This window comes from Protopterus annectens, chromosome 13.part0 (genome assembly GCF_019279795.1).
Source record: "Protopterus annectens isolate FY-2018-M chromosome 13.part0, PAN1.0, whole genome shotgun sequence".
NCBI classification, from domain to species: domain Eukaryota; kingdom Metazoa; phylum Chordata; order Ceratodontiformes; family Protopteridae; genus Protopterus; species Protopterus annectens.
This window is the reverse complement of record NC_056747.1, coordinates 770,623,898-770,640,629: the sequence shown is the minus strand read 5'-3', so window position 1 is coordinate 770,640,629 and position 16,732 is coordinate 770,623,898. Positions and strand designations below refer to the sequence as shown.

The 16,732-nt window shown below is 44.0% G+C and overlaps 1 protein-coding gene across 1 annotated transcript in view; it reads right to left on the bottom strand.

Moving 5' to 3' along the window:
* CPD (carboxypeptidase D) overlaps positions 1-16,732 on the bottom strand; it is a gene marked incomplete in the record, with an annotated part of 1,229,184 nt that overhangs the window by 888,749 nt on the left and 323,703 nt on the right. Inside the window, 1 exon segment of the mRNA XM_044054477.1 lies at positions 15,431-15,786. Coding sequence (XP_043910412.1) covers positions 15,431-15,786 — 356 coding nt within the window.

Here is a 16,732-nt window from a genome sequence, read left to right as displayed (position 1 = left end):
ACTGTAAAGAAGTGAAAGCCAATAGTGTGTGCTATTGTTAACCGGTGATTAAATTCTGAAACAAGTTCACTATCAGGAAGTTATTCCAAGACCTCTAATACCTTACCAAGATACAACACATGCATCAAAGTAAAATTAGTAACCTTAAATCCAAATGTTACAACATGAATACCTGCGTCACTGACCAGGAGGATATGCCTCTGGACACACATGACTGGCACTCCTCTACAGTATGCTTGGTAAAATGACCAAATACGGTCTACAGGTTCCAACAATAAGAACATTACACAGAGGCCAATGTACTCTACTAGCATTCTCTGGACTAGGGTATCTCACTGACAGTGGTGGCCAAGTTGTTTGTGTCAAGGCCACAGAAGACTTCATGTAACCTGTTCTGTGGTAACATGGTTTGATAGTGGGGTTATCAAACTTGCTCTTCCACTGTACAAACAGCCTCCCTAAATGACAAGTCTTCTACTGCAGGTATCAAGATCTGTGACTACTCCTTGGTGACATCTGCACAGTCAACACCAGACTTATTCTCAGACTAGCAGAAGGATCCAATGAGTCCACATCTGCTCTATTTTCAAAAACTAGATCGGAAGGGGGGACTCTGGATCATGAGGATGGGCACTTCAAGGACTTGACAAATGAATGTCCACTTGATACAGAAGACTGAGCTATAATTACATAAATCTGTTCAGACTCCTGAAAGAAGGTGTCAGAAAAGAAGCTATTAACTTGGGAAAGGATGCCTGGCGTGCCAACACTGGGATAATGGATATGAAGCACTCTAATATGCGTAGCAGGCTACAGGAAGGAATAGAATGTAAAAAGCACAGATGTGTACACTTACCATAAATGCAGATGTTCAAGCGTATTCACTGTTGCAGTGATCACCTGTGGGAGGATTCCCAAAGCTGAGGTGAGGGGTGTAAGGATTAGAGACCTAGGCATAGGTCAGCATGCCCTGCAGAACTGCAGAGGCAAAGCCTGCCCTAGCCTTAGAGAAAAGAGGTAAGTGGTAATGCTTTGTAAAGGTATGGACAGAGGTCCAGGTGGTAGCTTCCAAAATGTCCCTGGTGGGAACTCCTCTGAGGAATGCTGTGGAAGTGGAGGCTGCCCTAATGGAATGGGTACGAATAGACTTAGGGGGACGTTTCCCATGTAGTCTGTAGCAGAAATGGATACAGTGCGATATCCATTTGGAAATGGTTTGCTTGAAATGGGCTTCCCCTCTGCCACTGGGGCAAAGCTGACAAGAAGCTGGTCTGTTTTTCTGAAGGGTTTAGTACAGTCCAGATAGTATCCGAGCGGTCTGTGCATGTCTAGTGAGTGTAGAATTATTTTCCCCTTATTTTGAGGGTTAGGAAAGAAGGTGGGTAGATGTACGGCCTGGTTGAGGGTTACATCAGATACCACCTCAGCCATAAAGGAGGGGTTAGTCCTCAGGGAGACCCTGTCTGCATGGAAAATGATGAAGGGCTAAATGGCCATGAGTGTCTCAAGTTCTAAAACCCTTATGGCTGAGGTGATGGTTAGTAGAAAAGTAGTCTTCCAGGAGAGGTATCTCAATTCTGCTGAATCAGCAGGTTCGAATAGTGGTAAGGTTTGCTTTTCTAAAACATAATTCAGGTCCCAGGCTGGCATGGGTGGCCTTCTGGGAGGTCTAATATTAGAAGCCCCTCTGAGGCATTGTTTAATCAAAGGATGTGAGAAGAGGGGCTGGTCTGTATCGAAATGAGCTGAAATGGCTGAAGCATGGATTTTAATAGAAGAGAAGGAGAGGCCACTTTTGAGTAACTCAGCTAGTAGTCCAGGATATGAGGGATGGAAGGTTGTGAGGTACTGCCCCTCTGCAATGGCTCCAGGAGCAGAATATTTTCCATTTCCCTGCATAAGATTTTCTGGTGCTGGGCCTTCTGGCCTCTGTGATAATGTCTAGCACCTGATTGCTTAACAGGGGCCTCTTGCTTGCTTTTAAGGTATTAGCCATGCTGACGGCTTGAGAATCTGCAAGTCTGGGGTAAAGCATCCCCCCACCTGGGTCAAGAGGTCGGAGATCAGGGGAAGCTGCCTGGGAGGCTGTAATGTTAGGCTACACAATAAGGGGTACCAATGCAGTCTGGGCCAAATCTGGAGCAATGAGGATGGCCTTTGGTCTATCCTCCCTTATCTTGATCAGTACCTTGGGAATAAGAGGCACAGGAGAGAATGCGTACACAAAGAGGGAGTTCCAAGGGAAGGTTAAGGCATCCACATTCCATGCTAAGTGGTGATACTCCCTGGTACAGATTTTTTTCAGCTGGTGGTTGAGGTGCAAAGCAAAGATATCCACCTCCCGGATTCCCCACTCCTGAATGACTTGCAAAAAGATTTTTCTGTATAGCTGCCATTCGTGGGGGTCCAGTAAGTTTCTGCTTAGGTGGTCTGCCAGGGTGGTGTTGATCCATGGTAGGTATTGGGCAATTACGTGTAATCCCATGGAGGAGGCTGTCAGTCAGATCTTCATGGCTAGCCTGCACAGAGGGCAAGAATGGGTCCCTCCCTGTTTGTTGATATACCACATTACTGTGTTGGTGTTTTGATAAGGAGAACCCCTATCCTGAGATGGGGTTTGAAGGATGTCAAAGCCTTTTGTACTGCCATCATTTCCCTCTGATTGATGTGTAAAGGAAGGTGCCCGAGCATTCCAAAGACCTTGGGTGCACCTGCCTGCTAGGTGAGTGCCCCAAGCAATGTCTGAGGCGTCAGTGGTGAAGTTCTGCCCAGTAGGGCGGAGGATGAAGAGAAGACCCTTGTTCTTGGCACAGGCCCCTGCCCACCAGAGAAACTCGGCCCTTATACAGGGGATCAGAGGGAGAGAGGTCTCTAGAGGCTGAGAGTGCTGACACCAAAGGTTCTTTGCATACCACTGAAGTTTCCTCATGTGAAGCCTGGCCAGAGGAATTAGAAGGATGCAAGATGCCATGTACCCCAAGGCTTGCAGGAACTTCCTCGCAGTGAGGTGACTTCTGGAAGCCAGCTGGAAAAAAGTAGGGAGGCAGGAAGCTCTGCTTTTCTGGTGATAGGAAGGACATTTGGGATGCTGTGTTCAGCACTGCTCCCAAGAAAATGATCTTCCTGGAGGGTGTTTGCTTTGATTTCTTCTCGATGGTGAACCCTAGCAAAGTTAGGAGGGTTTTGACAAACAGAATGTCCTGGAGCAGCTTTTCTTTGCACTCTGCCTGAATGAAGCAGTCGTCCAGATAAGGGTAAATCTGTATATATTTCTCTGTCTGCAAAATGCTATGGCCGGGGCTAAGCATCTGGTGAATACTTTGGGTGCAGTAGATATGCCAAAAGGTAGTGCAAAGAACTGAAAGTGTTTTAAGCCTGCTCTGAAGCGCAGGAATTTCCTGCAGGATTCCCTTAGGGGGATGTGGAGGTAGGAATCTTTTCGGGCTAGGGTCACTAGCCAGGCATTTTTTGGCAGCACAGGCAGCAGCTGCTGCAAAGTTAGCATTTTGTATTTGGGGACCATCAGGGAGGTGTTCAGAATGGACAGATCCAGGATGGGGCACCAAGTGCCCTCTTTTCTGGAAAAGTACAGTTTTGTACCTACCATAAATGTAGATGTTCGAAGATCCACATTGCTGCAGTCCTTACATATGGGTAGTCCGCTGTCCTCGGTCGGCCCGAATACCAAAGTATTAGGCTGACGTCGGTCAAGGCGCTTAAAACTGACATCAGGACGTCAGGGTACAAAAGCGCATGACCGACGTCATTTCCTCAGTCTTTTCTTGCCCCAGATGTCAGAAGGCCCTAACAAGAAAGGCCAAAGCCAAAAACCAGCCAAAACTAACCAACCACCCGTGCACTAACCATATTTACAATATGTACAACACAAACCACACCACCACCTTCAACAACAGAAGGGAAGGAGGGAGGGTAAATTGGACTGCAGCAATGTGGATCTTCGAACATCTACATTTATGGTAGGTACAAAACTGTACTATGTTCTTCATCTCACATTGCTGCAGTCCTTACATATGGGTAGAATCCCAAAGCAGAGGTAAGGGAGGATGGCAAAATTATAAAGCATTAGGAGCTGCCAAAATGCCCTGTAAAATAGCAGTGGCAAATCCAGCCCTAGACTTAGAGTAAAGTGGAAGGTGGTAATGCTTAGAGAAAGTATGCACTGAACTCCAAGTAGCTGCTTCCAAAATATCTTTAGTAGCCACCCCCCTTAAAAAAGCTGTAGAGGTGGCAGTAGCCCTAGTGGAATGAGGCCTAATCCCAGCTGGAATCTCCTTACCATGATGGGAATAACAGAAAGCAATACAAAAACCAATCCACTTAGAAATAGTTTGTTTTGAAACAGGTTTGCCCTGAGAACCCAAAGCAAAAGAAACAAACAACTGCTGAGACTGCCTGAACCCTTTAGTTCTGCTCAAATAATATCGCAACTGTCTGTGTATATCCAAAGTGTGCAAAATCCTTTCCCCTTTATTTTGGGGGTTTGCATAAAAAGTAGGCAAATGAATAGTTTGGTTTAAAGCCACACTAGAAACCACTTTAGGCATAAAAGAAGGGTTAGTACGCAGACACCCTATCCTTGTGGAAAATTAAGAAAGGCTCAACTGCCATAAGGGCCTGTAATTCAGAAACCCTTCTCGCAGAGGTAATGGCCAACAAAAAAGCAGTCTTCCATGATAAATATTTCAACTCTGCCGATGCTGCAGGCTCAAAAGGTTGTAGAGTGAGTTTCTCCAACACAAAATTGAGATCCCAAGCAGGAGTAGGAGCTCTACGTGGGGGTCTTATATTCTTTGCCCCTCTGAGGAATTGCTTAAACAAAGGCTGAGAAAATAATGGTGGGTCACAGTCATAGTGAGCAGAAATTGCTGCAGCATGAACCTTTATAGAGGAGAAGGACAAACCTTTGTCCAATAACTCAGTAAGGTATTGAAGTGTAACACTTAAATTAGGTTTAGAAACATCAAAGTCCTTTGCTGTACTCCAAAATAAAAATCTCCTCCATTTATCTGTGTAAACTTTCCTTGTACTAGGCCTTCTGGCCTCCAAAATAACATTCAAAACTTGTTGTGGAAGCTGAGACCCTCCAGGGTTTAGAACAGAATATGCCAGGCTGTCAGATGTAGAGAATGAAGTTTGACATTGAGTAAATGACTGTTCTCCTGAGACAGCAGGTGAGGAATCGAAGGCAAAGGCCATGGAGGCTCCTGTACCAGACTTCTCAGTAATGGGTACCAGTGCTGTCGAGGCCAATCTGGAGCTATTAAAATCATGTTTGGCTTGTCCTGTCTGACCTTCAGGAGTACCTTTGGGAGGAGAGGCAGAGGTGGAAAGGCATACACGTGAAGATTGCTCCAATTGAATGAGAGAGCATCCACTTTCCAAGCTGTGGGATGAAACCGTTTTGTGCAAAACTTTGGCAGCTGGTAATTTAGTGGAGAAGCGAACAGATCTATGTCTGGAGTTCCCCATAACACTGTCAATCTCTGAAATACATGAGGATCCAATTTCCACTCGTGGGGATCCATAATTTGTCTGCTCAACATATCTGCTAAGGAGTTCTGTGCTCCTGGCAGAAACCTTGCCTGAAGATTTAGCTGTAAACTGAGAGCAGTCTCCCACAAAATCATTGCTTGTCTGCACAGAGGATAAGAATCTGTTCCCCCTTGCTTGTTGATGTACCACATGACAGTTGTGTTGTCTGTTTGAATCAACACCTGCCCTGGAAGAAGTAAATTCTTGAAAGCTATCAATGCAAATTGGACTGCTAACATCTCCTTCAAATTGATATGTAGATGTTGAAGTCTGGCAGGCCACGTGTCTTGTACCCATTTTCCATTTAGATGAGCTCCCCAAGCTTTGTCTGAGGCATCTGTCGTTAAAATCTGACTCGCCTCTGGCCGGGTCACAGAGAGTCCCTTGTTTAGGTGACATTCCTGAGCCCACCACAAAAACTCCTTTTGAATGCAAGGTATTATCTGAATGACAGTGTCCAAATCTTGGCAGTGCTGTGTCCACACGTTCTTGAGATACCATTGTAGCTTCCTCATATGCAGTTTGGCATTGGGAAGTACCAGAATACAAGATGCCATGAACCCCAAGGCTTGAAGGACTGTCCTTGCAGTCAGCCTGGACTGACGAGACAATTGGTGGAAGTAAAGAGAAAGATTCTTTTGTTTGTCCGGGGTCAAAAAGGCCATCTGGGATGCTGTATTCAGTCTCACACCCAGAAAGCACAAGTCCTGAGAGGGTACTAGACTGGACTTTATTTCGTTCACAGAATACCCCAGGCATCTTAACACTGCCATCACATACTGTAGATGATGAAGAAGTTCGTCCTTTTCTTGGGCCAGAATCAGGCAATCGTCCAAATAAGGATAGATTTGTATTCCTCTTAGCCTGAAGAAAGCTACCACTGGAGCCAGAACCTTCGTGAACACTCTGGGCGCAGTAGATAAGCCAAAGGGCAATGCAGAGAACTGATAATGTGAAGTCCCAGCCCGAAAACGCAGATACTTCCTGCAACTGGGCCTGATAGGAACATGAAGGTAAGCCTCCTTGAGATCCAGAGTCACCATCCAGTGATCTTTGCCCAGCAGAGGTAAAAGCTGTTGTAACGCCAACATTTTGAACTTGGGAATGTCCAGATATGTGTTGAGGATAGATAAATCCAAAATTGGTCTCCACGTGTTTCCTTTCTTTGGTACTAGAAACAGGCGAGAATAAAATCCTAGGCCCACTTCTGGCAGAGGGACCGGTTGTATGGCCCCTATTTGTAGTAGTAGAGAAATTTGTTTGTGAGCCTCTAGTCTTTGCTGAGGAGGAACGTCCGGCATGCCTTTGAAAGGAGGCAAGGTATGGAAATAAAACTTGTAACCCTGGTGTATGATATCCAATACCCATTTGTCCTGGGTAATCAACATCCAATTTTCCTTGAAGAGTGCTAACCTTCCTCCCAAAGGTGCTGCCAGGCAAGAAGGATCTGGCAGCTGAAAGAGTAGGTCATTGGGCCTGTTTACGAAAGGACTGGCCCCTGCCCTCACCCGAAGATTGTGCAGGTGAACTCCCTGTTCTAGGCCTGAAAGAACTCTGAGCTCTGCCCCTACCACGTCTAGATCTACCCCTAGACTGAGAATCATAAGAAGGATACGTCCACCCCTTAGCAGGCCAATTCCTACTAAACTTCAGAGGCTGAACTTGCAAAAAATCTTTAACAGCCTGCATAGACTTAGCCTTGTCTTCCATTTTCTTCAAGACTGACTCCACAGGTGAACCAAACAACACATCAGACTGCAAAGGAGCATCCAAAATCCTTGTCTTAACATGGTCAGATAAATTCTGATCCTTCAGCCAGGCGTGCCTCCGAAGAACTGAGCCAGTGGCAGCCACCCTAGACGAGGCCTGCACAGCATCAAAACCACACTGTAATGAATGCTTACCCACCTGTTCAGAGACATGCACCAAATCCTGTAATTCTTTACAGTCAATGCCTTCTGCCAGAGCATCCACTTTAGACTTCAATTGAGAAAGAAGAAAGTTTTGATATTTCAACATATGAAACTGGCAATTCAAAGCCCTCATAGCTAATGTAGAAGATGTATAGACCTTTTTTCCCCATCTATCCAAAGCTCTGGCTTCTTTGTCTAGAGGAACCGGATTTTTTACAACAGAGGCCTTGACACCCTTAGGTCCCTGACTAATAGTTTCTGGGTCCGCCCTAGGACTCTTATAAAGATATTTATGAGCCTCAGGCACCCTGTAATACCTATCCGGCTTAACAGGAGCAGGAGGCAGAGAATCAGGATTAAGTGAAGCCTCTGCAAACACATCTTCCACAACATCCAGAACAGGGGGTATAGCCAAGGGCCTATGCTGGGGTAATAGCAAAAATTCCCTAAGCCTTTTCCGAGAATCAGAGAAGTCCTGACCTTCCCACTTAAAATGTTCCCTCATAGAATGAAGTGTCTCTGAAAAAGAAAAATCCTCTGGAGGAGAAGCAGAAGGAGTGGAATCATCTGCATCAGAATCAGAATAAGGAGAGTACTCCTGCAGGTCTTCAGCTGAAGACTCTGAAACATCCAAGCCTGCTCAAAACTTCCCAACTCTGGCTCCACCCTAGGCCTCTTATCAGGAGGGGCAAAGAACCTCTAATCAGAGTAATCAAATCTTCTGCCATTTTAAGCATGTGCTTCTTAGGCACAGACCCTGCTGAACTAGGAGTGACACCAACAGAAGCTAAAACTGGCCTGCCTCTGGGAGAAGCCTTAGAAACAGAAGGAGAAGGCCTAACCACCCTAGGAAGGGAGGGGAGTACAGTAACTTGAGAAGCCCCTTCAGCCTGACCTGCCTCCTGAGAGACCACCTCCTGCAAAATTAAAGTCTCCCCCTGAGACTCCAGAGAAGTCTCCGTCGGAACCACCGGTTCCACTGAAGCCTCTAAAGAACCGGCGTCCGGAACAGACGACTCATCTTGCCTGGGTTTAACTGCTTTGTCTTTGCGCTTCTTGAGAAGCGGGCGCCGGAGAATCCGACGGCATGTTATAATTGCACCGCTTCCCAAAGACCAGCCTAGCACAATCTAACCTTCGCTTAATAGTGCGTTTATTGAACCTAGCACAAAAGCGACACCCAACAACGTCGTGCTCAGGCCCCAAACAAGGAATACACAAAGAATGATAATCCCTATGCGGTATCTGTTTCCCACAAGAAATACAGTTATTCACTTTTTCTGACATCCGGTAAAACACTGAGGCAAGGAAAAACCAAAATATTCCCCAACGGGGTACTTAGCCAACTTGGATTCGGTCTGAAACTCCGAATTCGAAAAATTTCAGAACGCCGAACGGCACTTGCAACGCTGCTTCTGCATCGGACCATGCGGCAAAAAAGACTGAGGAAATGACGTCGGTCATGCGCTTTTGTACCCTGACGTCCTGATGTCAGTTTTAAGCGCCTTGACCGACGTCAGCCTAATACTTTGGTATTCGGGCCGACCGAGGACAGCGGACTACCCATATGTAAGGACTGCAGCAATGTGAGATGAAGAACATCAAGGAATAGTATGGAATAAAAGCCTTTGCTTGTTTGGTCTGAGGAGACAGGTTCTATTGCCCCCTGGGATATGAGAGTTTGGACTTGTTTCAATGCCTCAAGCCCACTGATTTGGAAGCAAGTCTGGGTATCCTCTTGGAATTGGGAGTTCATTGAAAGAGAATTTGTATCCCTGAAAATTGATCTTTAAGACCCATTGGTCCTTTGTTACAGAAAGCCAATTTTCTTTGCAGAGGGAGAGCCTTCCTCCTAGCTTTTGGTGAGTGAAAGGAGGGCGGGGGGGTGGGGAGTCATTGAGAGTTGTTGCCATAGAAGGATGGCTTAAAACTCCCTGCCTTTGCGGCAGAGGTGGTCCACTGTTTGGTTCTTTTCTGCTCCTGGGATAGAGGCCTGGGTAGTTTGTCCCTGCAGGGCTTACATTGGCCCTCTCTGCTAGGTGCAGGAAGGACCAGTGCTTAGAGGGAAAGTTCCTGCTGAATCTGGGAGGTTGAACCTGAAAGAAATCTTTTACTGTTTGCATAGATTTTTCTTTGTCTTCCATCTTTTTAAGCACCTCTTGTGCTTTTACTCCAAACAAGCGGTCCTTATCCAGGGGTGCATCAATTAATTTAGACTTGACATGATCAGGAAAAGGTTGTTCCTTCAACCATGCACGTCTCCTAATGACAGATCCTGACACTGCTGCCCTGCTTGAGGATTCTAGGGCATCATATCCACAGTGTAATGAGTGTTTGGCCACTTGACAAGCAGTCAGGAAAGGTTGAAATATTTTGTTTTAATAGTTCTAAAGTGTGTTGTTGATATGTTAACATATGGAACTGACAGCTGACTGCTCTGATAGCTAAGGTTGCACTGGTGTATACTTTTTTACCCCATCTGTCCAGAGTTCTGGAATCCTTGTCAGAAGGAATATGATTCTTGGCAGAACTAATATTAGCTCCTTTAGATCCCTGTGTGATGACCTCTGGGGTCTGCAGCAGGATTTCTGTACAGGTATTTGTGAGAATCCGGTACTCTGTAATACCTGTCAGGTTTACTGGGAGCAGGTGGGAGGGCATCAGGGGCTAAGCTGGATTCATGGAAAACATCATCTACCACTTCTAAAATGGGGGGGGTGGCCAGGGGTCTGTGCTGGGGCAGGTCCAGAAACTCTCTTAGTCTTTTCTTAGACTGGGGGAAATCCTGAGATTCTCACTGGAAATGTTCACTGAGGATGTGAAGGGTTTCCCCAAAGGAAATGTCTTCTGGTGGGGAGGCAGAAAAAATGGATTCCTCTGCACTGGAATCCTTATAAGCAGTCAGGTTGTTGTTCCTCTTCAAAATATGAATAATCAGTTTCCTCAGAATCCTGTTCTGCCATAATTTCAGGAGAAAGGGTGTCTTCCTTTCAGAAGTTAGACCTTCTCAAAAAACTACAGCTTTACTCCATCGCATATCGCCTACTCAGGGGCGATCTCTGCCTAACATACAAAGCTATGTCAAACCCAGAGCTGATGGACATGCTCCACTTAAAGAAATCCCAAGCCCTCTGAGCTACACGCTCTAGGGACCTTAACCTTGTCACCACAATAAACAGAACATGCTGGAGGGATAGATTCCTGTCCCAGAGACTTCCCATACTCTGGAACAGACTACCTATCTATGTCAAACAGAGCTCCTCATTAGCACTCTTCAAGAAAAATCTTGATGATTGGATGGGAAATGGGAAATTCACCCCGGGGATCACTTCTGTGGCTCTGCTCGACAGGGGCACAGGAAAATAATTTTCTTGGGTGGCGAAAGCCAGGGTACATTTTTTGGCTAGGCTTGTATGGGCCCTAGGGCCGATAGCCTAGTACCTACCTATGAACCTATAAGTTGTGGCCTGACTACCCCTAATAAGGGAGAAGAGATCCTCCACCATTTTAAGTATTTGTGCTTAGGGTGGTGGAGCAGGAGCAAGATGGTGGCTAGAGGTAGATTTTCTAGGAGTGGCCTGGCTTCTAGGCCTAAGAGTATCCATCGGTCTGAGAGAAACGGTAGTCGTATGAGAAGATGTAGTTTTTTTGTCTAGATTTAGTAGTGCGAGAGGCCTCCTTGGAAGCTGGTGCCTGTGTCGTGGCACCGGACCCAACAGAGGCAGAGACAGCTAAAGGCTTAGAAGACGAAGAAGATTTCTGTGGCATAACGGACTCTGAAAGGGTCTCAGTAGAGGCCTGCATAGATATCGAATCGGGCATCAGGGGCTGCGAAAGCGCCTCACCGAATTCCGAAGAACTGACGACCTGTTTAGAGGTCAAGTCATCAGAAGGCTTAGCCTTGTGTGGTCTGTCTCTATCTTTATCTCTGTGTTTTTTTTGGAATGTCCACAGACTGTTGGCTGATGGACGCCATTTTGGAATGCAAAGATGGAAGACCAAAATACCTATCTACAATAACAGCTCTATGGCGAATGGTTCTAGGGTTAAAGAGGGCACAGATCCAGCAACGGGGGACATTGTGGTCTGGGCCTAAACAAGTGACGCAGTATTAATGGAAGTCTCGGTGTGGGATCTGCTTTCCACAGGTGAGAGAACTGTTAACTTTTTCAGACATTGGTTAGTGCAAGAAAAAAGGATCCCCAACAGGTTATTTAGCTTTAGATGTTTTCAGCTGCAATTCAAACTCTGGTAGCGACCAATCAACACACTTGCAAACTGCTTCTGCTATGGGCTCCACGGCAAGAAAGACTGATGTAATGGTGTCGGCTATCTTGCTTTATAGCACTGACGACCAGACATCAGACTACAGGTGACAGCAGCTGGACTGATTCTGCTTCGGGCACCGCATGGCAGGAAAGGCTGATGTAATGGCGTCAGCTGCATGCTTTATACCCCTGACTACCTGACATCATGGAAGATGAGACAGCAACCAAACCAAGACTTTGATAATCAGGCTGAGCTACTGCAAGCAGATAATCGAAATGTGATGACTGCAACAGTGAAACACGAAGAACATCTGCAGAGATGCTTATTATGCTAGCGGCAGACATTTTTTATGCATTTTGTGCTTGGTATATGGCATGTTGTGAAGTTAAAATCCACACATGCAAGACAGGAGTCTGGCTTCTTTCTTGCCTTTCCATCACACACTTCAGTATGCAAATAGAAATAGTCTCACTCCAACAGTCTGAGGCTCAGACACAACTCCCACCTATGTTTAGGGGTTGTACCTAGCTGTCCCAACCCAAGGAAACTATAGGGCAATCTATGGCATTATTAATGCTTAACTTTTTGCCACAGTAATGATATTTCTTAAATGTCTCTAACTTCTTTTGTCTTGTGGCTACTGATGTGCACAGCCACAGTACAGGTGTCCATAACACGTATGCACCATAGCCGTAATGCTGCCTGCAAAGCTGCTTTGACATCTTGCCTCTGCTGGGTGTGTAAAGCAGCAGGCATTAGTAACCTCCCTCTCCCCTTGACGTTTAAGCCAACAGACCACAAGTCACTGCCTGTCTCATTAGTATCCAGATCATTAATCAGTCCCAAGCTATCAAGGCTTCAATATCCTAAACTAAGAAAACAGCACTGCTAAGAATTTTCACGGGTTGAAAAAATGTGCCGTTTTAGAGTGTCAGACTTATAATCCGCCAGATGGGCAACAACACTATGAATTTTTAATAGGCTTTAAGGATCATGAGAGGGAGTTTGCCAACACTTCAGTTTGGCAGCTGCTTTGTTCTTCTATTCATTTCCTGAATGGCTGCCTACTGTAAAGGGAATAAAGAGATGCATCCTATGAGGTGCATACACAGAGAGTTACTAGTATGACTACAGTATGACCTATAATATGAGATGAAGTATATACTAATTACAAACCCGCAACTACAACTTATCTGTCCCAGCTCCTGCTTTTGCCTCATTCACTTCCTGTACAAACCACCTTTCCACCCAAACTGGATGCCTCACTAACTGCTGCATGTGCTCCTTTTCAATACAACTAGTACTTGCAGTCTTCCTACAAGCTCTCTCAAGTACTCTTTCACCCTCTGCCCCTTTCACATAGCTGAGTGGAACGTCCCCCATTGCCTATTTTTTCTTAATCTTGAAGTGTTTGGTCCTGCAAGACCAGCTCTGGGTCTGCCTCCTCTTCTCTACATGTCACTGCTCTAACATACCTGTCCCTCCACCTTAGCTTCCCGCCTCGTTGTCTCTTTTTAGGCTAAATCACATACTTTCTCCCTTTACCTTACTCAGTGTTATAACACCCACCTGTACGCCAACATCCTCTGCCCAAGTACTGTTTTCTACCTTTTTCTCTCGCTACCTTTTCACACCCCATGCCGTTTCTTGATGTTTCCTCCTCTTTATGCCCACTCTGATTTTTCTTATATGATTATCCAACTGACTCCCTGAAGCATATCCAACATCTTCTGTCTGTCAAAGCTTACTGCAACAAATGGCAGCTCTGCAGGCTGGGCATATCAGCCCTCTACCTTCCACTCTTCTTGTGCAAAACTTTCCTTCATGCTATTCCATTACTGGATCAAATAACATGCAATAAAAAGGAAACTATACAAGTACCTTACAAGCCCTTCTACTCAAATTTTACCCTTGGCCTGTAGACAACTGACAAGTTACTGAGTAAATAAGAACACACCAACAGCTTTCACTTAATTTACATTACTAAGGGGCAATGAGAAGGAATTCTAGTTGAGGAAAATTTACAGACCAAGTAGAAAATCAGCACAGATAAAATACAGATAATAATTTTTTTTTCTTTTTGCCTTATTAAGCCTCCATCTAAAGTTTATAAATGAAATAAATACTAAGTAAAATGTAAAGGGAAGCGCACGTTACATAATACACACATACAGACACGCACACCCGTTTCTGCTACAAATATACAAGGTTACTTCTTCACTTCAGAAAATTAAAACTAAATGCATAACTACTAGTTTTACTTCAATGAAAATGGATAGGCTTGAAAAACAGGCTATTCTCAAATGCTATAACTTCACTATAAAAACAAAAATTGTACCTACACAACTAAATAACGAAGACATCAGAATATGACCTATAAACCAACAGCAGTAAACACTTGTAAATCAACCAAATAAAAAACATAGCTAAAAAGGGAGGAAAAAACAAAAATTGTACCTACACAACTAAATAACGAAGACATCAGAATATGACCTATAAACCAACAGCAGTAAACACTTGTAAATCAACCAAATAAAAAACATAGCTAAAAAGGGAGGGAAAAAAAAAACAAACAGAAAAATAAACAGACCTATAATATATTCCAAATAGATTTCCAAACAAATGTACATCACTTATGCTAGAAATAAAATTTGCAAAATCTACAGAGCATAACTTCTGCAATCAGCCAGTTCGCAAGTTTGCAAGACATCAGATTTGCAAACTGTAAACCAATATCAAACTCTAAATAGTGAACCTAACTGCCAGCAATTGCTTAATAAATACTCAATACAAAATAAAAATTGTAAAAAAAAAACTTAGCGGAGTTGCAGTTTAGCAAAAAAAATTTTTGTAGTCCTGTGTTTGAGTCTCCATTTGCCTACTGTCTGACTTTGAACAAGTCACTCAAATGGATAATGCCCCCAAGATTGCTATCCCAAAGCAAGCACTTCTGTCTAACCTGACAATGCTCCTGAGTCACTCCTACCACACTATCCAGAAAGGAGGAAGTTTGATTAGTAGGTTTACCAGGTTAACAAAAACGAGCTTAATAAAACAAAAAGAAAGCAAATAAATGTCTCACTGAAGAAGAACGCAGTGGTGGCATGGTCGCCTCACAGCAAGAGGTTCTCCAGTTCGATTCTTGGTTGGGGTGCCTTCTGTGCAGAGTCTGCATGTCCTCCCTGCATTCAGTGTGGGTTTCCTCTGGGTCCTCTGGTTTCCTCCCATGTTACAAAAGACATGTTATCGGAAGCGTTTCTCCCCGGGCCTCTGCTGAAAAGTGGCTTCATTCCAAGTCAGACTTTCCTAGTAAACAAATGTTAAATAAATAAATAAAAGCAGGTGTACGAAGCCTGTTCATAACTACTTCCCTTCAGGTTCCAACTTCTGGTTGAAGCGGAGCTGCTTAAATCCTCCCTGTACAGCTTTCAAGCTCCCTTCTAATTGCTTAAATTCTTCTTTGATATGGTAAACTAGTGCACTTACATCTGCTAACAGAATAAAAGTGTTTGTATAATAAGCTGACTTTTGAGGAGGCAAGGTCTCTAGCTAGTCAACATGCATATCACAGGAGTAACTACCACTCACGGTCAGCATAATTTAACTAATATGAGCGTGGCAATCTGCTCACAGCAACAATGGCTTAAATTTCTCACCTACTTTGGCCAAATTACAGTAAGTTATGATTTCCTTACCTGGCTCGTGGATGCCAGGATTGTCAGAAATCTCCATTACATAAAGCTCCCTTCCTTGCACCGATTTGCCAACTGAATACAGTCTGGCAATCTTTGGGTACTCTGTGGTATATTTCCTTAAGAAAATCTCCATGTCAGAGTAATGATGATGCCGGAATTCTTCGGGCTGAATTGGCTGCTTCTGTGATGGCTTTCCTGCAGCTATTGTGCTGAGTACAGTACTTGTGATAACTGTGTCATCGAATGCTTCTGTTTGGGCCACAGTGCCTGAAGTTACAATGGGTTCCAGTGTGAAATTAAGCACAGTTGCAGGTCCTTCTATCACTTCAATGCCATTAATGGTTACTGGGATAAAACTGCAAAAAAAAAAAAAAAAAAAAAAGATGAAAAAGTAAATACATACAAAGGTTAGTGGGATAAAATCACAAAAAATAAATAAATAAAACACATATATACTTTACCACAGCTCAAAAGGATACAAACAGTTCTGTATCTTATTACACTTACTGACCACACTAAAATCAAGAGACAATACAGAAGACCTACAAAGAAAAATCCGCACACTGACATGGCTGTGGTAATGGTGATTTTTCCATACTTCCACATATTTCACAATATTACTTGAAAACGGAATAACAAAAGACTACCTGTTGAAATTACTATAATCAGATCAGCACTATTTACACAGAACTGTTAGTTAAGTCCAGAGTTGCCTTTCTAGGTCGGTAAATGAATTGTTCTGCACTGCCTGCCAACATGTCAGTGGTAGGATTGTTCAGCACAACTGCAGATTATGTAGAACAATGGCCTTGTGTAACTGCAGGTCCAGATCATCAAGTGACATGGCCACATAAGATAGTACAGGGGTGTTAGGAACTTACCATTAATGTACCTGTTTGAATAGATTTGCTGCTGCAGTCCTCACTTTAGGATTCCTGCTTGCTGTAATCCTCCCCAGGACCACAGCAGACACCTTCCCAGCACTACACAAGGATGTCACCGATAAAATATATATATATATATATATATATATATATATATATATATATATATATATATATATATATAAATTTACAATGAAGTCATGGTAATGGCCAGATATTACACTTAATCTGAGGTATAATTCATGGATTTCATTTCATGAAAACAGAAATTTCACTTTGAGAATTGTAAAGCAGTGCCCTTGGTTATGAGATCTGTACACACAGGCAGTACTTTCCATTTTTCTCTTGCCAGGTAGCATAGGAAAGTGAAGCAGTGCTGTCTTTGTCTTAAGAGGGTTAACAGAATGACTTCTGGAAT